This window comes from Emydura macquarii, unplaced genomic scaffold (assembly GCF_026122565.2).
Source record: "Emydura macquarii macquarii isolate MOO-44397 ecotype Brisbane River unplaced genomic scaffold, CSIRO-AGI_Emac_v2 contig_18, whole genome shotgun sequence".
NCBI classification, from domain to species: domain Eukaryota; kingdom Metazoa; phylum Chordata; order Testudines; family Chelidae; genus Emydura; species Emydura macquarii.
In genome coordinates, this window is record NW_027130155.1 from 2,266,258 (window position 1) to 2,291,050 (window position 24,793).

Sequence of the window (24,793 nt, forward strand, 5' to 3'; positions counted from 1 at the left end):
TAGTCCTGGCAGTAAAATGCACCAATGGACAAAGCTACAGAAAGATGCTATCTTGATTGCTCTTCCTTCAGTTGCAGTGAAGCTTGTGGAATTTGGAAAGGTTGTGTCTTTTCCTAAAGTCAGTCACTAAGGGCAATATTCACCTGGGTGCAGAGGACTTGGTAAAACTGCCATATGATTTCAGAGGGACTGCACAAGAGGCCACTGGGTAAGCAGTTATATGGGAGTATCTGCACACCTCTGTTCATCCCCCAAAAAGGTTTCTGCACTGGCCCTGCTTAAACTGGCACAAGAAGGTCACATAAGCATGTCAGGAATATGGTAGCATGTTTGTCTATGTATGGATCCAGTGGCCCCATTAACCAGCAAGGAGGGCTGCCTGCTGTTCCACCCTATGGATAGCAGTTGTGGGGGAAGTTGCACAGCAACCCCACACCATGGCTGGACTGGTTGTTTCTTTCTTATGGAGGAAAACTGATGCAAGAACCTCTAGGCCTGATTCTCCACTGCTTTGCACCCTGTAAAGTCATCTACACTTGTGCAAGGTGGGTATAGAATGCTACTGTCATTGTAAACGAGTGGAGAAGTCTGATTTGATTGTACTTAGCACTCCATTTGCACAGACATAAATAACTAACCAGGGTGCAGAGCAATGAAGAATCAGACCTTCTAAGATTAACCTTATTAAAAAAGTCTTGGTTTGGTTACTGCTTAATTTTGGAGAGAAGATTCTTATAGATGGGACTTAAATTGTGCAAAACCAAAATCATCCCTCATTTTGCCACTCTTTACTCATTTATATCATTAGCATCAATGGGCATTGCATGCACAGAATGCTTGCTGGCCTGGGTCCATTGACAATAATAAATCTCAAGGCCAGATTTCTCATTACATTATAGTTCCCTTATGATACTTCAGTGTGAAGGGGCCATAAGGCTTGTAGGTCTGGTCTCTAGGAATTCTACGAACAAGGGGAAATGTCCAGGTGGTGTAGAACCAGCTTAAAGGCCCTCTGCCCATCCCCCTTTTGCAATCTCCAGAGGAGGGGCATGAGAGGGTGTAGCTGAGTTGCTAAGAGGTGTATAATGAGCATGTTTGATCTGACTGTTCCCAGCTGCTGAAATTGCCTCTTGGGGTGATATGCAGCTGGGCATAAGTTAGAGCACCATCAGAATTGCTCTTAGTTACACGGGGGGCCTGGCTGGCTCTGCCAGCCATTCTATCAATGGGTGAAGTGCAAAGATGGTGGAAAGTCGCTGTTGTGGTTCCCTAACTGCATTTTTGCACTGAGCTTAGCACAGCCAGGACAGAGAATTCGGGCCTCAAAGTCAATATTTTGCAAAAAATGGAATCAAGCATCTAAAGGGCTGTGTCTGTGCTACCACTCTAGTTAAACTTAGCATAAATATGATCAGAATCATGCAATAATGGTATATTAGGTGGTGCATGAGGTCTTCTGCATTAAGACCGTCACACTGAGGGTGCTTTCAGGTTGCATGTTTGTTCATAAATAACTCATATGAAAGTCGTTGAGAAAAATAAACAAAGCCAATACTGATTTTCATAGAAAAACATGAGTAAGCGATGAGGGCCTGTTTTGATTGTACTTACCTTGAGACCAGCTAATCAAGCTGTGACCTTCGGAGAGAGTCTGTCTGTTCCAGTGAGATGATCTAATCTCCATTCCAAGTGTTGGGTTGATGTTTTTACACCTGTGAATATATAGATGTTTCTGCAACCTTCCCCATGTCATTTAATGTATCAACCTTTAAATGCTAAACCACTCCCCAAATCAAAACTTTCCATTATTTTTTCTATGAAAATATTTGTATTTGCCCTAGTGTCAGTGATACAGTGGTTAGAACAAAGGACTGCCTGTGCCACTGTTTTACAGCAAATCACTCTGTGATACATTTTACTCATCTGTAAAATGCTGGTAACAATTAATTCCTACCTCACTTGGGTGTTGTGACTCTTAATTAGTAAATATTTGCAAAGTGCTTTGAGATCCTTGGTTGAAGGTGATATTTAAGAGCAATGTATGATTATGAAGATGATTATTTTATATACACTTGATGAGAAGTGACACTTATAGAACCCAAAGTCCTTTAAACTGATGACAGACTCAGAATGCCAAATTGATCACTGAATCCTGAATAATACTGCTCTTATTAAAAACAACGAGAGTCTTATAGCACTTTAAAGATTAACAAATTTAATTTCTGCAGGCATAAGCTTTCGTGGCCCTATCTGATGCCCTATCTGACAAAGTGGGTTGCAGCCCACGAAAGCTTATGCCTGCAGAAATTAAATTTGTTAGTCTTTAAAGTGCTACAGGACTCTCGTTGTTTTTGCTGTATACAGACTAACATGGCTACCCCCCTGGAACTGCTCTTATTGTAACTTTTAGGATGACTATATTAAGTACTGCTGTATAAAAAACGCGTTGCATGCATATTGGTATTGTAAATATATTGAACTCTTTCAGTCAGTCTATTCAGTGACACTGGGTTGAGTAACACTGCTGTAACCAATGCCTAATGGCTCAACTTCTGTTTATTAAGGGCAAAGTCCTGAATTCCTTATTTTGGGCATAACTCATATTGAAATCAGTTTTTGCCTAAGTAAGGCTTGCGTAAGAGGTGCATAAACTTGGGCCAAAAGCGAAGGCTCACTTAGTTGCCACCTAACATTCAACCAACTCTTTTAAATAAGAATTAGTTGTGTACAGTTTTAATATATCTGTTTTAATAAGCAAGTCTGTGAGTGTAAAATACAAGCTTCAGAGCATTCTTTGACAAAAAGGAAGTGATACATACTTAAGGCTTAACTCTGCCCTGCCTCACACCTTGTGGAGTCAGCGATAAATGGCTATAAAGGGGCAAAACAGTGGAGAATATGTGTACAGTGGGTGAAATTTAGCCCTGTGCACAGGATCAGCACAGGGCCTATGTACCGCTTATTATGGCTTATATTCAATTTAAGTGGTATATTGCCTGTGTGCTGGCTCTCTGAACAGGGCTGAATTTCACCCATTTTGAGTTTTACAGACAAATAATGATACCGACTAAATCAATATTTACTCTTATCTGAATAAAAAAATTGAAATTAGAGAAAGTGAAAAACATCATTTAAAAGAAATGAAGACATAACTGGTATGTTTCAGATATGAAAATAGTGGTATCCTATACCCACAAGCAGTGCATGTTTAAGTGTAAAGTAATATCAGGTAGTTAGATCTCTTTTAAGTAGCTGATGTTAATATTATGTATATTTATTTCTAGATACTGTTAGAAGTTGTGTAGCAAAGCTGTTCTTCAGCTGCCCCCTGAAGGGTCATTACTGCCTGTACAGTAAATCCAGTTTTACTCTCATCAGCCGACAACCTCAGCTATGGATCCAAATCATGTTTCTCTTTCAGCAGGTGTGTGCAATACATATAAGTGGTGGCACCTCAATAAACTGTATGTGAAAAAACAATGTTTTCATGGTAACCCATGTAGATATGTTTATTATTTCCATCACTGTTACTGGAAGTTTTTATGTCCTTTAAATTTCCCCTTCTGTTTTCTCAGAAATGGACAGAGTTACTTATACGCTTTCTATCCAGTAGACTTTGCAGTATCTTTGCAGTATCTTTGCAGTAGACTGACATGATGTTGTGTGACAGATTATGTGCTTTCTGTTTAACATAACAAATGTAAAATGTCCCTATGAAATTAAGAAATCTGAAGTATATACAACATGGGACCAAAACCTGTTATCCTTATTCAGGCAAAACTTCAAGATCCAATTCAAGATCCAATTCTGCTTCCATGGAAATGAATGGACAAACTTCAGTTGAGTTCTGGAGATGCAGAACCAGGTTTATAGACATTAGTAGGTGATGAAGGTGCTCAGCACCCCTTAATCAAAACTTCCATAGGGCAAAATCCTGAGTTAGGTCATCAGGGTCTGATCAGTGTTCTTTACTTATTGATCAAGGTGATTCTTTTGATGGTTATATTAAATATATTTCTTAAAAATACCATTAATTGATCATGCTTATCTAGAACTTTATATATATCATTATTTTGAATAATATAAAGCTATAAAGGAAAAACAAATCTGCATTCCCAGTTCAAGATGAATCATGATGTTTTTCTTTTATTCTTAATAAAAAATAAATGTCTCATAAACTATATATAGTATGTAATGATGCAGCATGTCTAATGTTATTGCAATCTTAGTAATTAGAGATGGAAAAGACCTATTGGATCATTGGGTCCATCCTTCTGCAAGTGCAGGCATAGTGACTTAGGGGATATATCAGATATTAAACTAATGCTACCCTTGATCTTGGCTAAATGTTTACCATGTGAAAATTATATTCCTAATGGACATTTGGTTGATTTAACAGATCAAGATACTCTTACATGTATGATGTCCTAGAAATAAGTACACAAAAGATAAGAAAAATGCAAATAAGAAGTAAGAATCATTTTGATTCAACTCTTTCATTTCAAGTAGACATACCAGCAAGCAGATTACTTACTGTACCACTGCTGAGCTGAGCCAGCCCTGCCAGCTCCAATCTAGTTTCAGAACTGCCAGAAGCTGGTTCTGGAGCTGAGCACATTCATCTTGAGCCTGAGTTTGAGAGCTGATCTGGGCTGTGGCAGCCAGCAGCTCATTATGGGCCTAATGGAGTAAGCCCACCAGTGTCACAGCTGTGTAGTCTAGCTGGGTATGGCAAAGTGCAGTACCACCCACTGCCACTAGGATCTGCAGCTGCTCCAGCCCCTGAAAGGGTGCAGATGGCTGCCAGTGGGGAATTATCACCAGGCAGGACATAGATCACAGGTGGCTGAGGGACGAGGCACAGAGCAGAGAACACAGGTTTCTTTGGTTTTGCACAGCAGAGAACATGACTTTGCACATGCTTCCTTTGGCACATGGGTTCATATAGCAGGGTTGAAGCTACAGAGTGGGGTAGAGGCTTTGTTATGTAAGGCTATTTCAGATCACAATCACAGGCCCACTACTGCCTCTGCTCCTGCTTTTCCATACCTAGAGGCTGCTGGGGAGGAGGCTGTGGATGGGTGGGTGTTCTGATTTGGTGGAGGGTGTTTGGGGGGGGTCTGAGCCTGCTAATGATGGTTGTTGGGTAGGAGAGGCAAGAATTCTGAACCTGGAGATGGGTTCTGAGCTTGCCATAGAGATGTTTGTGCATGTTCTGAGTGTCAGAGGGGAGAAGGTTCAGGGCTGAGTGTGTTTAAAATTAAGCATATACTTAGGTGCTTGGCTGGATTGAGGCCTGAATGCTCACTCTGCAAAGATCTGGGAGCAACTAACCCACTGAGCAGGAGATGATCTGTTGTCTGACCCAGTTGGACTATGCAGAGCCCAGGGGGAGAAAAGAAGAAATGTGATCTGCTGGCTGTTAAGGATCTGGTTCCTTCTTGGAGCTAGGGAAGTGATGAGGAGAGAGTTTGAGTGGTATTTGAGGTGAGGGAAAGACACTAGCATTTGAGTAGCAGAGAGAAAATTTGAGGAAAGAGGGAAGGAAAAAGGGGAGAAGAGGAAGGAGGAAAGGAGAATTGGAAAGAGAAGGTAAAACTCAAGTTAAAAATAAAGGGGGTAAACAAGAAGACAGAATTTGAAAAGAAAAGTCTTTGTGAGGAAAAAGGAAAGGTGAAAGCATGGCCTCAGGGAGAAACAACCTGAATACAATGATACGTGATAGAAAAATGAAAGCAAGGGAAAGAGCTGAAGAAAAAAGATCAGAAAAGATGTATCCAAATACACGAGAATGAATAGAGACAGAAGAGCAAAAGGAAGGGAGATATACACAAGCAGAGTAAACAATCTATTTCTTTATTTATTTATATGCAGTCTGATGTCACATACACACCACCTGGTTGTATGTTAACAAAATTAGTCCTACTCTGTTCCTCTCTGTTGTATATTTTGAATCAACTGTAGTGATGATTTCATCTTTGATTCCACCTTAATTTCCTCACGTTTAACATTTGCCTGATATATTTTCTTTTTAAAAACCTCTCACTTTACCTTTTCACACAAGATTACATTCATCTTTGGCCTGACGCTTTCAGTCTTTTATTAAGCGGGGACAATAAGCTTTGCAATATTTCCCATCTCAATAGCGAAATATTTTCTCTCTCTCCTCCTCCCACAATTCCTTTTGCATTCTGTTCCTCATCTCTCTCTTTCTCTCTCCACATTTTTATACCTCCTAGTCCCCTGTTGGAACCTCACCTCTTTTAGAACTCTGGACTATGAACTCTTCAGTTACACTTCGACTTTAATGTGTTTTTCACTTTCCTGTCTTGGGTAATTGCATTTGTTAAATTAAAAATGCCATTGCCAAGCTGACAACATTAAATTTTGGCTCATCTTAGTCATAGCAGCTCATATACTGATGCTGTTCCTTATCTGTTTATTCTCTCCACATTTTTGATGATTCATCTTCTGTGGGCTGTTGTGTACAGTACATGTATTTTAAAAAAATATTCTGGCATATACCCCATTATACTCTGCTAGAAACTCCCAAGAATGCATTCTGCCATCTATGCACAGGAAGTCACACATGAAATCCCCTATGTATCTAAAAGTGAATAGATTCCTGAACATATAGGGCTCATCATGAGTCACCTTTCACACCCATTCTGGGAAGAAAGGAACATAAAGCACCCCCCCTGAGTGGGCCATATCCATCTGGTCTCTGTGCGCATGTGAAAGCAGCTGCTGCAGGGGAAGCTGCTCATCCTCCCATGCAGGTAGGCAGGTAGTGGGCAGGCAGGATTGTAACAATAAGGGGAATCTTGGCTCTGTCCCTCTAATGCAAGTGTCTCCTTGAGCTGGAAATTACACCTTCCAGCTCCAGTGTAAACACACCTAAGAGTCTTATTCTGTCTCTGGTGTGCTCCTGGGGCAGTGCAATTCCACATTGCCCCTTCTTCAGGGCTTGTGGTAATGCCATGATCTAGCCCTTATTTCCCAAGGAATTTATTATTTTATTTTACCATCTTTTATGTCGATGGCTTTGTTTCTATTCTCAATTACTGGTTAATATTGGGGTCCTTGTAGCTTTATTTATCCTTCTGTTGCTTTTGAAGTAATTGTAGAAAAATTACTGCTGAACAGCTGAAGCCTGATTCTGGTGCCAGTGAGTCCACAGCAATAGTTCCATTGGCTTCAGAAGTGCAGGATCAGCTCAGTAACATTTGGTTTTGTATCCTTGCAAATGCATTGTACACAGAGAATTCACATGCCCTTCTCTGTGAAAAAATGCTGGTTCTTATTATGTTGTATTCACTGTTCCAACCTACTGTGCAGTAACATGAAGTTTGATGTATCATAATTGACACTTTTTCATTTGTTTGAAACTCTAAAAGCTTTTACATACTGTATATATAACTATTATTAAATTAAATGGGCTAAATACATCCCTGGTGTAACTCCACTGAAGGCAGTGGAATTGCACAAGGCTTTAATTTGGCAGAAAATATATTTACAGTGTGTTAATAATTAACTAAATTAAGTAAATGCTAACTATAAAAAGTCCTTTTTGACCCAGATCCATAAAAGGCTAACTAACATAGTGTTTCTAAGGAATGCCATATGAGTTGCCTTATTTTTATGTATAAATGCTATTTTTTGCCATTTATTATACTCTTTTTGTTGAGTGCAAAGGAATAGTTTTGCTCTCATATCTCCATAACAGATCTTGACTTCTGTCTTCTGATCTCCCTATAATTGTGAAAGTCTTCGTTAAAAATTTTAATATGCTTTGAAATCCTTTGTTGAAAGTTGTGGAACTGCAAATTATTATTATGATATGTATTATTTATTGTTATTTCAAACTGGGTGGATTTTGTGCTCAGAGAGAGAGCAGAATACTTGATTTTAGATCTGTTTTGTACATCTGACAGGAGAATGTTTTTCTAATCAAATGATTATTAAGAACAGAAATGAAGGTAGAATAATGGATGGTCTTAGAGGAAGAAAGTATGGTATTTAAGAAGTACTAAAATTTTCTGAAAATGCAAGACCCTAATTACCAGTTGAAGAGGAGCAAATCAATTTTTCAAGTTTGTTTATTTATTAAGCTTTTTCCTACAGTAAATTTTGCATCAGCTGATATAGGTCAACTCTACAGCCACATCATTTCTGACTGAATTGATCTCTTCATGCATGAAACTGTATAATAGGTGAGGTTGATAGTGCTCCCTATTTTTAAGGTTGCCTGACACTTCCCATTATAAGACCTTGTTTTCATTTGCTTGTAACTTTGCCAAATTTTAACTATTTGGGTTGAAATTTTCCATGCAAAGGTATCCCTCAAGCAGAAGTTGTTCTGGAAAATGTTTTTGGAAAATGGTTCAGCCATGTCTGAGAATGTGTCTAGGGGAATATATGTTGTTTTGCCCATATTAAAAAAATAATGGTGACCTTTCCTTTGAACCACTCTGGTGCCATTATACTTCGGAGCAGGGACTAAAAATTTGGCAAGGAGTGACCTTTATGTCAAGGACATGCCTTTTGCCACTCCTGTGAAAATATGCCCAAATTTGGCCATGTTATAAGTCTTTGAAAAATCACAGTTTATGCATGTTCAGTAGAAATGTCTTAGATTTTTAGCAGCTACATTGCCCGAAGCTTGCATCCAAATTGGGAATGCTCCAGCCCAAAGCTGATCAGTCTTGCCCGGCAATTGCAGCTCTAGGCTGCTGTGATCCTGGCTGGGGTCAAGCATGGAAACTGAGAGCAGGGAGCTGTGTCTTTTGCATGTTCGGTGACCCCCTGCTGGACACATGGCATGGAAGAGGAAGCAACATGATTCAAATGCTGAAGAGACACAAGCCAGACTTGAGGGGTGTGTGCAGGGGGATTACAATGGAACAAGGAACGTCTGGGAAGGAGGGTGCAGGATGTGGAGGCTGTGGGATTGGGAAGAAAATTAGAACTGGGAGTTGGGGAGGAGAGGGAAACATGCAACTGGGGAAGGAGACGGGGACTGGGTGGGCAAGAAGGGGGCAGACTGAGACTGGCTGGGAGAGGAGATTGAGACTAGCAGGCAAGGGCACTGAGCTGGGAACCCTGGCAGAAAATGGAGAAGATGGGGGAGACTGGGACTGCAAGCCAGTGGGGACAGGGAATGCAGGTGGAGGGGCGGGTTGATTGGAAGCTGGGGGAAGGAAGAGAGACAAATAAGGCTAGCTGGAGGGAAGGAATTGGGACTGGTTGGGGAAGAAAGCTGGAGACAAGAAGCTGGGATGTAGGGGGAGAAATGGGCATGGCTGGGCTGCAAGACTGGGATTGGGATGGGGAGTCTGGAGGGGTGAGACTGGGATAAGAAGTTAATTTTCTCTCTGCACTGTGCTTTCAATGTACACTTCCCAGTTCCTTTGCCAAAAGAGACATGATAGTAATATGTCAGAGTGCTGGTATTGCTACTAACAGTTAGTTCATATACAGTGCTTTTCAACAGTAGATCTCAAAGTGCTTTACAAAGAAGTTCAGCATCATTAACACCACTTTTACTGAGGCGCAGTGAGGTAAAGTGACTTGTCCAAGGTCACCTGTAGGCTTATAGCAAAGCCTGTAATAGAACCCAGGTCTTCTGAGTCCCAATCCAGTGCTTTTTCTGCTATAAACACTACTATATACTAGTGTTATATGTGCACACATATAGAGTAGTGGTATGCTATATGTATATAGTAGTTCTAGCTTATATATAAAACTTAATGAATCAAGTGCCTGTGAAATCAAGTGCAAAGAAATAGTCTCAGAAGAACTAATGGAATATATAGGAATTATTTAGTTTCACAGATTTATGTAATTTACAATGATACTAATCAATCTTAACTGCACTGAATTTTTTTTTTTAATTTCAGTGTCAGGCATTCTGCTCTTGCTATAAGATGTTACAAGGATTACAATTACTTTGTATAGTTGTATCATTCGGAAGAAATACGATTTTTTTAAGACTCAGACTGAAATTTTCTTTTCAAATATTTTCTCCAGAACTTGTTTCCAGAGCCCTTGTCCATACAAAGTAACTCTGTGCAAGTCCTTAAAACCCTGTGGGAGAAGACACAGCTGAAGGGAACACATGGTTTTGAAACGACAATGATACAATCTACATTTCCACACCAGAAGGTAAACATTTATTCCCTGGGGGGGAAAAAGTGATTTTATACTCACCTTTAGAACAGGTCTACATAGATCTTTGCAATAGATGTGATGGCTCTATACCCTGTCTACCTACTGGAAAACAAAACTCTTACACACATGCACATGCGTGCACACATGTAATATTAACAAATTAGAACTATTTTAGAAATTAAACATGGGTCTCAATCCTGCTCCCTAACAAATCAATTGAATTTTTGTCGCTGACTTAAAATCAAAGCAGGTTCGAGTCCAGCTGGCATTTGCTCCTTATTTCCAGCTACTGAGTCACATTAAACTAAACCAAAAGTACCTTAAATATTTTTTTGATATTACTTTTCCATGTGGGCAATTGCTGTGTCACTACAAAGATGCTAAGCATTTGCACATGGGAGAGGAGGTGGCCCATGCCATTGAGAACAGGATGGGAAGTGGTCTGTAAACAACAAGTAGGATCTTCAAGAGTGCCTTAGAAACAGAAATCCCATTCACTTTCAATCTCTCTGTTAAGAGGTGATCCAAATTAGGAAAATGTTTAAGAACTGCTGCTTTCATCACTGGTAAATTACAAACTGCTTTCACCCTCTTTTTACCCTGTGTATGTTTGTGTGTTGAAAGGAAGCTTCTTTATGCACTGACTAATTTTTATGTCACTAAGTTTCTTTTGCCTTCAGTGCTGTGTAGTTCTGGTTTCTTCTAACTATTTTTACTCATCACCTTGCCAAGTCCTCTTCAGCCAGTGTATTCACATGGCAGTCTATAGCTTGTTCTTGATGATGGGGCCTCTCTCTTACATAAACCACACCCAGCTTGTAAGGGGGTTGAACAGTGATCAGCAGGAATTATATTTCTGAGCTCCGTAATGGGTCTATAAATGTGTCATTTTGTATTGTACTTTGAAAGGTCTCCAGGTTTCCCTAAGAACTCACACATGCTTCATGGGAGTTATTAGTGAAGTGAATGGAAACGTAATGGTACATGTAAAATTTTTCCTGTTTACATGCATAGTTTTAAATGCTAGAATCAGAACAGCTGCCATGATGGACTGGTTATCTACCAAGTGAAAATTCACACAATTATACACAATGGCTTGGATGTTATGAAAGAGTTGGTTTTTACACACTCCATTCTTAATGTCTGTCAGTTTAAAAGCTATTTACTGTTTCAAGAATTGTAGGGAAAACTGTTTCAAAGCTATTAATCAGACTTCCTGAAAAAGACCAGTAGAGGGTTGTAAAACAAAAACATATTTGAGCTAAGTGCAGAAACATTCTTGAACATGTACAATTTTTTTTTTAACATATCAGCTAAAATTGGATGAACTAAATTGTCAGATGTGGTTTTAAAATATTCTGTCAGACTGAGACTAAATATGGAAAGTGTCTGTCTGAAAGTATTATTTTACTAAAGTTATGACTGGTTTGAAAATAGAGGTTTTTAGTGGAAATATCTTCTGAAACGTAAGGTGATAGTGTTGCATTATATATCCAGATACAACATATACCAGTACGTACATATCATACATACGCACATACGGATTCTTTACATTCAAAAGTAGATAAAAATAGTCCAAGCTCTTTCTTCCAAAATCATAATGCTATTATTTGTTTAACTTAGAATAAAGCTTTTAATAGCTCATTTGCTGAGAATGGAATAACGGCACAATACTATGAACTAGCTGATCTCTGAACTGAAGTGATGTTAAGGTATTTCTGACGGCACATTTAGGAACAAATTAAATCCTAGCATGCAGTCTGAAGAACTGGACTATGCTCTAGTCTAGGCAGATTCATGGAGTCTAGTGTTGTTCATAGAATCATAGGACTGGAAGGGACTTTGAGAGATCATCTAGTCCAGTCCCCTGCACTTATGGCAGGACAAGCATTAGACCATCCTTGCCATGTGTTTGTTACCTGCTCTTAAACCATGGAGTGGTTTTCTGTTGACAGTAGAACCACTCCATGGCCAGCTGCAGTAGCTCCCATGGCTGGTGCATGTCCTTTCCATATCATATGGCAGTGTTTCTCAACCTGTGGTACACATACCCCTGGGGGTACGCGAGACACAGGCAGGGGGTACGCAGCGAAAAACCCAGTAAAGGGAGGCAGGCAGCAGCTGCCAACTTCTGGGGAAGCCAGGTGGCGGTTGCCCACTTTCCACCTGGTCCCAGTTCCCAGCTGGGAGGCAGGCAGCAACCATTGGCTTTTGGGGGAGGTGGGCAGCAGTCGCCGGCTTCCTGCCCAGTCCCACCTCCGATCTGGGAAGTCAGGCGGCAGTCACCCCAGTCCTGGGAAGCCAGAGGGCAGCCGCCCATGTCCCGCCCAGTCCCAGCTCCCAAGTGGGAGTCTGGCAGCAGCCTCCTGTGCCCTGTGAGCTGGGTTCGCAGCTGGCTGGATGCCACCCGTGCCCTGGCTCTGAGCCGAGAGACAGCCTCCCACACCCTGGCTTGAAGACGGATAGTAGCTGCCTGCCGCCTGCCCACATCCCCGGGTCCCAGCCTCTGCGGAAGCCTCCTCTGCCCCAGCTTGGAACAGGTGGCAGTCGCCCACCTCCCAGGCTGGCAGCTAAGCGGCAGCCGCCTGCAACTTGCCCAGGTGGCAGCTCCGCTCCCCAGCTCAAAGCCCAGTGCCCAGAAAGCCAGGCAGAGAGCCCAGCAGCTTGTCCAGTCCTGGAGCCAGGCTCTACCCGCAGACTTACTTGTCAGTTTCACTGCTCTAGCTCTAGCTAGTGAAATTGACAACTATGACAGCCCCAGCTTTAATCAGTATACAAATCTTAAGAGAGGCCCACACAGTGTGATTTGCCCCAGGCCCGCACCCCCCTAGGGATGGCCATGGAGAGTGCTGCTATCCACTGTGGTGGGCCGTTAGTGCCTGCTCATCCCTCACAAGTTCCCGCCTGTGTGAGGAGAACACCAAGTGACCCCACCATCAGGCCAGAGTGATTGGCTGGCGTTGACCTTTGCTCCTATATGGAGGAAGGAGAGGAGGAAGGAGGGGAGAAACAGCAGGGGTTTTGTGATCTGCCACAGCCACACAGCACTGCAGAACTCTCCTGCTTTATGAGAAATACAGTCATCCAGCAGTAAAGGGGGAAAAGATTGTATTTCTCAGAGTGGAAAATTGAGTGTTGGGGTACTTATTAAAATTTTCAGACATTAGGGGGCATTTGCTACTTAAAAGGTTGAGAAACACTGCCATACGGGGAATGGCCAGTAGATCCGTATTGTCCCCTAGCCCCAAATCCCTCTCCACATTTAGATACAGTGAGCCTGTGATGCTCAGAGGGTGTCATAGCCGGGTCAATGGCAACTGACCTACTAACCAGAGTCTGCAGTCATGAGACAGGATATGGGGAGATGAGAACCAGGAGACCAACTGGAGTTCAGAACCATGAGTCATGAACCAGAGTCAGGTCAGGTCAGGATACCAGGGAGTAAGAGGCAGGAAATGAACTGGAGGTCCAGTACAGCAAGTGAAAAATGCCAGGAGTCAAGCTGGGGTGGGATACCAGGAAATCCAGGAGCTGGAGTTGGAGCTGGAGTCCAGTTGTTCAGACAGCTTCCTGTTCCTGCTGCTGGCTCATGTAGGGCCAATGGACTGATCAGCCACGCCAGGGCTCTGCCAATCGGACCTCAAGGGTAGAGCCTCACACTAGCGCTAGGCTTCATGGGTCCTGGTAATCCATTGTCAGCAGGCTGCCAGGTGGAGGGTTGGAGTGCGGCTGCTCCCATGAACCCTGTGCACCTGGGTTTGAGGTCCCAGAGTTGCGACAGAAGATCTTCTCCTCCTGAATCATCCCCCTGTGAAGTATAAACACACCTAAGCAGTATAAACGCACAGCGGGGGCACTGCTGGAGCTGTGAAATTGACAAGGAAGCTGGGCAGCTAGACCCCCAACTGCCCTCTGCTCACTTGGAGAGCTGAGCGGCTGGACCCTGCTCCCAGGCTCTTAGCTCCCCACACTGCCCCTCATAGGTCAATGGAAGTGCTCCTGGTGAGGCTGCTCACCACTGACCCCAGGAAGGTAGTGTGGACATCAGCCACCGCAGTAGTTAATGCGGATGGCTATAAGTCAGCCTAACACAGGGCGACTTATCTTTGTAGTGTAGACAAGGCCTGAGTCATCTTCAAGCATCCTAGCTCACTTATCTGTTCAATAGTGAGTCTGCTGGGCTTTACAGCAGCAGCTGCTAGTCAAAAGTCAGAACTGGTTGAGGGAGGAGAGTCTGGCGTGAAGAAAGAGCTTAGGAAAGAAAATTCCTTCATATGTCATACACCTCAAAAATATGTCAAACATCCAGCAAACACTGTTCGTCTCCAGAGTATCAGTTGCACAATTCTATTAGTGTTAGTCCTTTTGGCGCTATTTCAGCATTCCTTTTTGGTAATAGTGCTTTCTTGGGTATTTGTGTTCCCAAAGTAATGGGACTGTACATCAAGAAACTGTAAAATCAAAACACTGATCCTTACCAAGTAGAAAATGGAACTTTGGAAACAACAAATTGTAGAATTACACACTGTTATTAGAATGCTGGATAACAATCAAGTATATGCAACACATTAAAGACTTTTTTGAGATTTTAAAATTGAATCTTGTGCTGTGCAATATTTGGCAGGTTTCATTTTCTCTATTTTTGGTTTGCTTCCTAATAGGGCGTGCTGTTGTTCCTATTAAAACTCCATTGATTTCACTGGCAAAATTCCCACTGACTTTTCAGAGAGCAGGACCTGGACCTATTGTTTAGGAGATTTCTTTTTATTTCTTGTGAAATTCAGAGAACAAGAAGACTGGCTAGAGTCAGGTGTAATGTTGTTGACCCAATGCAATTTTTTCTATGTATCTCAAACATGACCAGGAGTGGCCATAAGAAGTGCAAGTGTGCGGATACACACACATGCTCTCCTGAAAGCTTTGGCTTTTTCAGAAAATTTTGCCTCAGCAAAATGTGGCTTATACTGTGTATAAGTCCAACCGTGCACAGCACAACATACCTTCAACCCCTAATGACAATAGTGGGAGCTGAGAACACTCAAGCGCCTTGTTCAGAAGAACTCCATGATATATTTTAAAAGCAGTTGTGGGTTAGAACTCTTAACTAACTAAACTGTTAGACATCTGGATGTACCAAGGGATATGATGAAGTGCTCAGTCATGTAAGCTTTCTAGTCCTACCTTTGAATAGTCTGGTAACAGATCAGCATATTAGGCTAGATTTTCAGGTGGTGTAATTGAATGGAGGTACGTCAGTTTATACCAACTGGGGATCTGGCCCGTCCAATTTCTGCAGGTAGAAAGACACTTAAAAGAAATGATAATGTGGAAAAGGCGATTTAAAAACAACCCCCCCCTCCACCCTCATCTTCCCCACCACACATGCACACACCCTTGCAGATTTATTTAATTCAAAATTTCAGGGGGAAAAGAGTTCCCTTCCCTTATTTCTTTTCTGTTTACTGGTCCATTGAAATGCAATAAAACATATCAATTCCAGCACCGTTCTGTACATTCCATCATAGACAGCCAGATGTTCTACATCAGCTTGGGAAATTCAGAAACTCTGGGTTTCTGAAAATGGTTAAGAGATCACTCTCTTCCGGGGAGAAAGCAGGCTTCATTGTCCCCTAACAAATTCCAGTAGTATTTTGAAACATTTTTGCAAGTAATCAGTAGATAGGTGGATAAGATCTCATTCATCCTGTCCATCAGTTACTTGGCATTATTTCTTAAGTCTGGAGACATGGCAATCTCTGCAGAATCATTCAGAATCTATGTCTAGCTATTAGAGAGATTAGGAGAGTAGATGCATTTAATAAGGGTTTGCTTTATAGGAAGAGTTGGTGGGAATGCAGTCAACAGAAAATAATGCTCAAGGTATCTGGATATGTATGTGTGCATGTATTGCATTCATGGTACCACAGAGAGATCCTTTTCTTCTCTTTATTGGCACACTAATCCTTTGTGGTCAGTTAACTGGTAACAGTGAGCACTCTTAGGTTTTTGATAACATGCTTCTTTCTTAACACACCTAAAATAAATATCGTTTGGAAAAAAATTCCGCAGTAGTGTTATCTATTGGATAGAGCAGCGGTTCTCAACCGGTGGTACTTACCGGAAGGCTGGGTGGTACGTGCCGCCGCCGGAAGGGCCCTCCCACCCGTCCATGTGAAACCCTGCTGCCGAAAATGGGGAAATGGCGGAAGGGTTTCGGCAGCGGGAATTGTGAAACCCCGCCGCAAATCCCTCCCGCCGCCGCCGCGAAACCCCGCCCCAAGTCCCCTCCCTTTTTTTTTCCGAGTAGTACTCGGGTCGGGTCCAGTCGGGTCAAGTGGTCAAGAGCATAGGATGGGGAGCAACAAGACTTGAGTTTTTCTAATCTTGGCTCTGAGAGTGTCTTATTTATGTGACCTTGGGCAAGTGACCAGACGCCATGCTTCCAATGCACTCAGTCCATTACATAGACTCAATGTGGCACAGGGAGATGTGTCAATCACAGATACAGGTGAACTAAAACTCTGTCCTGGAACACCCTAAATTCAGTTTTCAGGATAGGCCTTTAAATTCCTGTTGAAATGGTTAATGTTACTGGCATTTTATTGTGATATTAATGAAGTCTTAGGGAGCCTAGAGCCTAGATAGGTGTCTTTATTTAATTAAATATAAATAACTAATATGAAATAAATAAATACATGCCATTGTTACTGATCCCAATGTATTGATTACTTTATTTTCTGTTTTGTTATGATGTGCTTTTATTACATTTGTTTTGTGAGGATTACAGTTGTAGAAATTAACATTTTAAAATAATCAGATTAACAGAACACTTTTTGACAATGCCTACAAAGTTGTTGTGCTTACAGTGCTGTTGTATAACATTAAGATATTAGGAATGAAGGAGATGCTCAGATTTAGGTAACTATTTACAGAATAGGTTTTCATTGTTAAATTAACACTTATTTTCAGTAAATTTTCCTGTTTACAATGTCACTGAAAAATGAAAAATATGTAAATTATCTGAAAGGAATATTATTCCTCTTCTAGTAGTGAAGAAGTTAAGATGAAGGAATTTTTGGTTATTAAATAATTATTCTTTTGACCCACTTTTATCAAATGTTTTGAGATCTGTTGATGAAAAGTTCTATATAAGAGATAAGTATTATTTTTAGATTTCATTATTTGTATTTGTATTATGGTAGCATCCAAAGGTTCCACCTGAATCAGGGACCCATTGGGCTGGGTGAAATCCTGGCCCCATTGAAGCCAATGGGAGTTTCCTCATTGACTACAATGGAGCTGGCATGTCACTCATAACAAGAGGCTTCTACTGCCCCAATAGCATACAACTGATGAGCACTCTGCTCTCAATTACACTGGTGTAAATCCAGAATAAGTTAGTGGCCAAATTTTGCTTTTCTTTACACCCATGTAAATCTGGAGGAATTCTATTAAATCAATGAGTTACTCCAGATCGAGGCTGGTATACTTGAAAGTGGAATATGGCCCATTGACTCCAGTACAGTTGCTTCAGATTTGCATCATAGTAACTGACTGCAGATTTTTGGCTAATATGTGCAGCCAGTTCATTATCATAAATACCTAGCATCACACAAAGAATCTTTTGTAGCAATATGCTGTATGTTCATGCCACAAAAAATATTTATACAACAAAGTTTAAAACTTGCCAGAAATAAAGTATTTCCAGATGTATACCCTCACAGATTTCCAGTCAGTTGCTTCACAGTTCTTTATCAAAGAACGTAGGCTACATAATAAAAAACAGAACCTGTTTTATACTCAGTGCAAAATCCATTGTGTTGACTCATGCTGTCATTTGTCAGAAGAGAGACTGAGTGGCTATTTTATGTCCCTTACATGATTCCTTCAGATTTCTTTGAATAGTTTTGCAAGAAAATAATTAACATTTTTAAGCAATTGTCATTTCCATTCATTCCATTTCTTCATTTGATAAATCACTTTATCTGTTTAGAAATAATGCTCCATTTGCACAGATGAGTAGTCACCATACACCTTCCAGATGATGCAAGGTGAGGGACGGGGAAATCTCTTGCCCCAAAAGTTTGACTACCCTCCCACCTCATAAAATGGCTTATTTCAAGCAACTGCTGTTTACTGCACAGACGTTTCCTCATCCCCTGGCATCATAGTCAATGCACCCTAGCCATCTGAGAAGTGGGTTTGACAGCATGGGGAAGGCATGGGCTCTCTGGAACCTTATAAACTCATCTCTCCAACAATGTGTCATGCATGGAAGATCCAGGGGACAAATTGGGGGCAGCATCACCACCCTTGTGCCCAGATTTCCAATGACAGACTGTGGCAGAGAACCCATACCACACCAGAGCAGAGAGGACTGCTCCCTTCATTGCCCATTCCTTTACTCAGGTCCCTTTCTTGGAAGCTTTTCCTTCACTGTTACAAGGATCTGAAGACCAGGATAACTTCCAGAAGCTGACTGGGCATGTCCCACTCCATTTGGTTCTCCACAGGCATCTTGCTTCTCCTCTGTTGCCTCAGGTCATTGTGCCTGAACCTTCCTCTGAAATACCTGAGGTGGTTCCTGCGTAAGGAGCTACCAGATATCCTGCCATTGACATGTCAGCTGAACAAGTATGGACAGCATAGAGAGAGCTCTCCAGTTCCAGAGCAAATCAGTCAGCTGAGTACCATGATTGGACATGATTCCTCTTTAGGAGAAGACTGAATCCCACTGGTACATGAAGAGCAGTCAGTGAGCAAAGTAGTCGAACTTTACTTGCCATTTTCAGTGAGTCAGTGCTCACGTGCCAGGAAAAAAAGCACCCCAGAATGGACAGCCTGGTTACGTCAAACCTGAGGGGCGCTTGAGTATAGTCCCCATATCAAAAAATGATTTCAGAACCGAAAGGATTCCATACTGGGGGACAGGAATGTAGCCCTCATGCAGTCCAGTGGGAGCTGGCAAGTCACACCAGGTCAGGCCAGAAACCAGTAGAAGACAAGGAAGATTTTCTTGCTTCTGTATGCCTTATATAGTTATTTTCTCCGTTAGACTTGGTGATTTTAAGACTTTGTAAGATTCAGCTTTTCAGTCCTTAGTTCTTAGTGTGCTGGGAAGCACATTTATCTTCCAGCTGCTTTTGGAAAGAGAAGAATCTTTCTTTGTCCTATTTCTGTCGATGGAAATTAAACATTTATAATTAACAGGTTTTGCTGTTGTGCTTCTTTGACTGCCCTCCCTCTCTGGGACAATAAATGTGTGTTTTTGCAGATATCCCAGTATGTGCAGGAGTCTTTTTCAAGCTCAGCAGTTGGTTGAGATGAGGGAGAGAGTATTCAAACATTTGGTGTGAAGGATCCTCTCTATCCCCATCTTAGAGGTTCAGGAGAGTCCCTAGTTGTGAAAACAATGGGCCAAGTTTCCCCCCACAATACAGCCCCTGTCCTTTGTCTGCCAGCACAAAGAAACTTTAAAGCCTTTAAAGGTTTGTTAGGAAAACATCCTGGGTCAGAACTACCCATTCCAGATTGTCCTGTTCTGAGGACTACAGAAAGAAATGGCCTTAGGAGAGGCTGGTTTGGATGTCAGGGAAGTAATCAAACCCTGCCTTTTTCCCAATTAGAGAGAGACGTGGAAAGAGACAGATTGTGCTGCTGGATCTCTTTGGAAACCTATGGGCAACTGAACTTGCTTTTCTGTTTTGCTTTGTAGAAGTTTTGGGATAGACACACATGAAGAGGGACTGACAAGCCTGTGTATGCCTTGTACAGCCTTGTTTAGTGAATTGAACTGTAAACCCTGGCAAGAGAAGGCATTTTTTTCTCCTTTCACAAACTCCATGGGTGTGTTGTTTGGGCTGCTACGCACACTTCTGCAAGATGTATGACGAGCCCACACAACTATAACAGAAACCTTTCCTAAGCAATCCTAGAATTTTCCTTTTGCATTTGTAATAACTAACTTGGTTAGTGTCACTTAACCCCAGGCTCTGTTTAATTGTGGAGCTATTCCAGTCATTTCTATTCTACCTCTCAACAACTGGTGTTAAATTGTCCTGACTTACATGGCATCACTAATAGACCCAGGGACGGTTCTTTACCTTTTCCTAAAGTTTTGCTCTGCAAGTACAATTTCTGTAGGTGTCATGGATCAAATCAAGATGGTAAGTTTGCTTTTAAGACACATAATTCTTATTTTGCTAATGGTTCTTGCTGGGAGAATAATAATATCACACACACACATGCAATTTGTATAAGAGTCATTTATCCTGTTACTACTGCTGTTTTGGAAATATCATAATATTAATGCTGCTTACCAGAGGTTTGAGTTCTGGCACACAGGACCCTGTAGTTCAGTGTTTCTCAACCTTTTTGATACCATGGACCAGCTTGCTACCTTCCTAAACTGTGTCATGGAGATCTCAGGGACCGGCGCTGGTCCACACACCGGTCATTGAGAAACACTGCTCTAGTCTGTCTTTTGAAAAAGAGTGGGCCCCAACCCACCATTCCATGATTAACAATCTATTTTGGCCTCGTATCCATTTAAAAGGGAGGATGTTCCCTGTAGCATGTAATATCACTAGAGATCACTAGTGAGCCACAGAAAAAAGCACTAGAGAGAGGCTGAAAGTAGGAAAGGAGTTGTAGCTGGAGGGAAGCTATGGCAGGCAGTAGTGGTCGAAGCACATTTGGCAAGAATAAAAGAGTAACAAAAAAATCCAAACCCTACCTTCCGATGAGTTGCAACTTCAGCTGCTTCTGACAGGAAAAAAGAAACACCACATTTTTAGTAGATCCACCCAGACGAGGTGTTCGCTGCCACAAAACATAAGAAAGAAGGGACTCTACTAGATCTTTGCCCCCTAGAGCTCGATGCAAACCAGGATTTATAAACTCCCAGCTCTAGTTTTTATCAGATGGAAGCACTGACCCTTATGATTTCATTTTACAAGTAATAAATTGTGAGCCAGTTGGATCATTTATATTGTGAATTTTTTATTACTGCCCTAGGATCTGGACCATGTACAGAGGCATCTGGAAGAAGTGAGGTTCTTTGATTTATTTGGCTATAGTGAGGAAGCAGGAACATGGCAGTGTTTCATGTGCAATAATCCTGAAAAGGCAACAGGTAAGAGATCTTCATTACTTTCATGCAATGAGTATAATAGAGTTCCAGTTCTGGCAGACTACCTTACCTGGCTGGATGATGCAGTGTAGTTCATAGAGATGACTCTGAGACTCTGGGTCTTCAAAAGCAGCATGATTCCTACACCTTCAGTAGCAGCAGTAACAACCGAAGAGAAGATCTAGCCATAGCATTGTTTGGCTCTTCTATACAAGGACATTCAGGAAAGTTGAGTAAAATCCATGGACTATTATGTTACAGTGAACTAGAGACCACCTTACTCCTGAATGAAACCACAGGGGTGGAGGGTGTTGATGTAATTTAATGCATGCATATTGATTCATCTTAACTTTCCTGAGTGTCCCTGTGTAGACATGGCCTATGAGAGGGAGGCTGTGAGGAGGGGAAATACTGGAGCAAACTCTGAAGAAAAGGGTAGACAACTTCTCCCTTTAACTGGACCTCATCAGTAGAGTTCTCCCCTTCCCTTACCTCTCCTCCCAATATTTTTGGAGAGACATGGGGCTACATTCAAACCCTATTAGCTGTGTGTTGGAAGTGGAGGTGTAAACCCAGAGGACATATGTGCTGATCTGATTGAAGCCCTACACAGTCACCCTGTGCAGCAGGAGTAATCTGCACTCGACATGGAATGGCCAGGTCAGGGAGCATGAACATAGAAGTCCATGCTGGCCCAGTTCAAGCTGAGAATGCCCTTGCTGCAGATGTTTGGAGAGCCAAGAATGGATGCAACAGTTGTCCTTTAATTGACTGTCTCTTTGTCTGAGTACACATCCTTGGAAGAGGTGGCTTGAATTTGACTCAGAATTATTAGTTTTAATGTGATCAAATTCCTGGCACACTTTTTCTGGGAACAGGATGTTTAACAAAGCAGTGATGAAAATGTTTGTATAGGTGAAAAATATAGGTGTCTCCAACTACTTACTATATTTGGTATCATTATAGGGAGAGTTGGCCTATTACTAAGATTGTCTGACATTTCCCATTATGACACCCTATTTTCAGTTGCTTGTAATTTAACTAAACTGTTTGGGCTGAAATTTTCCAAATTTGCCAAGTGTCTGCCTTTGGCTAAATTTTTTTTTTTTTGAAAATTCAGCCAAAACAGTTTTCCCATGTTAAAAATTCTGGTGGTCTTTTCTATTAAAAGCTATAGCACCCATGCTTTCGAACAGGGACTTGAAATTTGGCAGGGTGTGGCCTTTGTGTCAGGGAAGTGCCTTTTGCCATCATTGTGAACATCTTCCCAAATCTGGCCACAGTTAAGCCTTTGAAAAATCACAATTTACACATGTTCAGTAGAGACTTCTTCGATTTTAGCAACTAAAATTTCCAAAGCTTTTCATCTCATGGAGCATATTTGAGCCTCACACAGATCCTAGTGCTGACCTAACTGCATATGTGCCATCCCCACAAAATGATAGAGCCTACTCCATCCCCTCACAGCTACGTATGAGCAGGACTGGGACAGGTTGGAGGGGAGTAGGCGGAAGGGGTCAAGTTTGGACAGAAGAGTCTGTGCCTACTATAGCACATGCCTCTTCAGAGCCTAGAATGGAACCCAAGATCCCCCCATCACTGAAATAAGCCTGGTTTAAAATGAAATCAGAGTGTCATCTCAGCCCCATATACCAGTTTAACTAAATCAGTATAAAATAACACCTTTAGTTAAGCCAATGCAACTGTGCATGGACACAAACTCTTAGATTAGACAGATTAGATTTGTGTCTCACTTGCCCTGGTTCAGCTATTCTTTCTTCATACCTGTGTGAGATCAGAGCAATGCCCAGTAAGCGCAGAATAATTGGGATGCCTAATAAACAAGCCATTGATTGGATTATCTGGGACAAATTTGTCCCTGGTGTTGCACCATTGAATGGAGTTACAGCGGCAATGCATTTACCCATATATGTCTATGTGTGGACATTTCATATATTTGTCCAGATGGGGATGTGGGAGGAAAAAATGATATAATTTAAAGTGTATTGTCCTATGAAGATAATTTTAGTAAGAATGATGAGAAGTATGGAAGTTCCTGGCAATTAGAGATTCTGGCCTACGTCATGGTACAGATTGCTTATAAAATCTGGATTGAGTCCATGCCTGACCAAACAACCCAGACCCAATATGTGTAAATGTGTCTAAATAAAATAAGGCCTAAACAAATAGTAATGCAAAGAGTACAGCTCTGATAAATTTTTCCTGCTTAGGGCCTGATAATGAGAGGTGCTGAGCACCAACAGTTTGCATTGAAATCATTGGGGCTCTTAGGATTCGGACTCAGTTTAATAAAATGAGAGTATGAGAAAATAAGGACCATATTTTTAGCACCAATAAGAGGCACTTAAGAGTCTGCATTCAGAGTAATTGAACAGATCACTAACATCTTGAGTGCATAAATGTTATATTGTGCTTGGCTCTCAGAGTCTTTAGGTAGAAATGCCTGAAAGTAAGGACATGAAGTGTTTCTTTAAAACACTTGAAACAAATAGGTTGGCATATTTAGTCTCTCTTGTTGTTGTTTAAAAGTAGATATTTCTCAGGCAGAGGAAATAGACTAAAAATTCAAATATGACCAGATGTTGTAGGTTTGGACGTAGTGAATCAAAATGTTTGACATTAGAATCCTCACTGTGTTCAGCATTTTCTTTCCTCATTTCCTGCTGCCATAAATATAAGATGCAAAGACATTGTCTACAGGACTCAAAAGTATTATTTTATAGATTGCTGGTATCTCAGTCCTGGAAATGGAGCTGTTCTAAACTATTAACCCCCAAACACCAACATTACATACAAACCATTATATTATAAATCATAATACAATATTATGATTTAAATGAAATTTTACATGCATGAAAATCAAATTCTATGTACCTTGAGACTTTAAATACACAGTGCTCCAGGATTTTAAAATAATGGTACCCACAACAGTTATAGCACAGCCCCATTGTACATCTGTAGTTTTTTCTATGAATATTCAGTATATGGATGGCATTAACTTTAATACCCTCATACATGGTTTATAACATTATTCAAGACAATAATTTGCACTTCTATAGTATCTTTCATCTGAGGATTTCATAATACTTTATGGACATTGGATATTTAAGGTTTGCAACTCCCTTCTGAGGTAGGTATTCTTGTCTGTTTTACAGAAGGGGAAGCCAGTCCGCAGAGAGATGAAGTGACTTGTCCAAGGTCACAGAGCCAGTTGGTGACAGAGCAGGGAACAGAACTGAGATCTTTTGTCTCCTGGTCCATGTGTCAACCACTAGACAATGAGTTCTCCCATATGAATGCATGTGTCCAAGCTGTGGTTATTGTAGGAATCATTCCCTGACTTTTGGGAATTAAAGGTTTTGAGATGTACAGTATTGCATTAACACATCCTTTTTCATCTCAGTACCTTGTTTCTTCTGTAAAATAAAAAAAAGATTGTCACACACTCAGAATAAACATGCTTATTTGGAT

General features: G+C 41.3%; 1 protein-coding gene across 13 annotated transcripts in view; it reads left to right on the forward strand.

Annotated features, from left to right (window-relative positions):
• VEPH1 (ventricular zone expressed PH domain containing 1) overlaps positions 1-24,793 on the forward strand; it is a 173,046-nt gene that overhangs the window by 94,932 nt on the left and 53,321 nt on the right. For 12 of the 13 annotated variants that reach the window (XR_010919613.1, XM_067547631.1, XM_067547823.1 and 9 more), the window contains 3 exons: positions 3,285-3,424; positions 10,030-10,164; positions 21,187-21,304. Coding sequence is in view for 12 of the 13 variants with exons in the window: in XM_067547631.1 (XP_067403732.1) it covers positions 3,285-3,424; positions 10,030-10,164; positions 21,187-21,304 (393 nt within the window). In the remaining variant the exon portion in view is untranslated. Of the gene's footprint in view, positions 1-3,284; positions 3,425-10,029; positions 10,165-21,186; positions 21,305-24,477; positions 24,785-24,793 lie in introns of those variants that run through there. The other variant, XM_067547213.1, reaches the window with a different exon arrangement.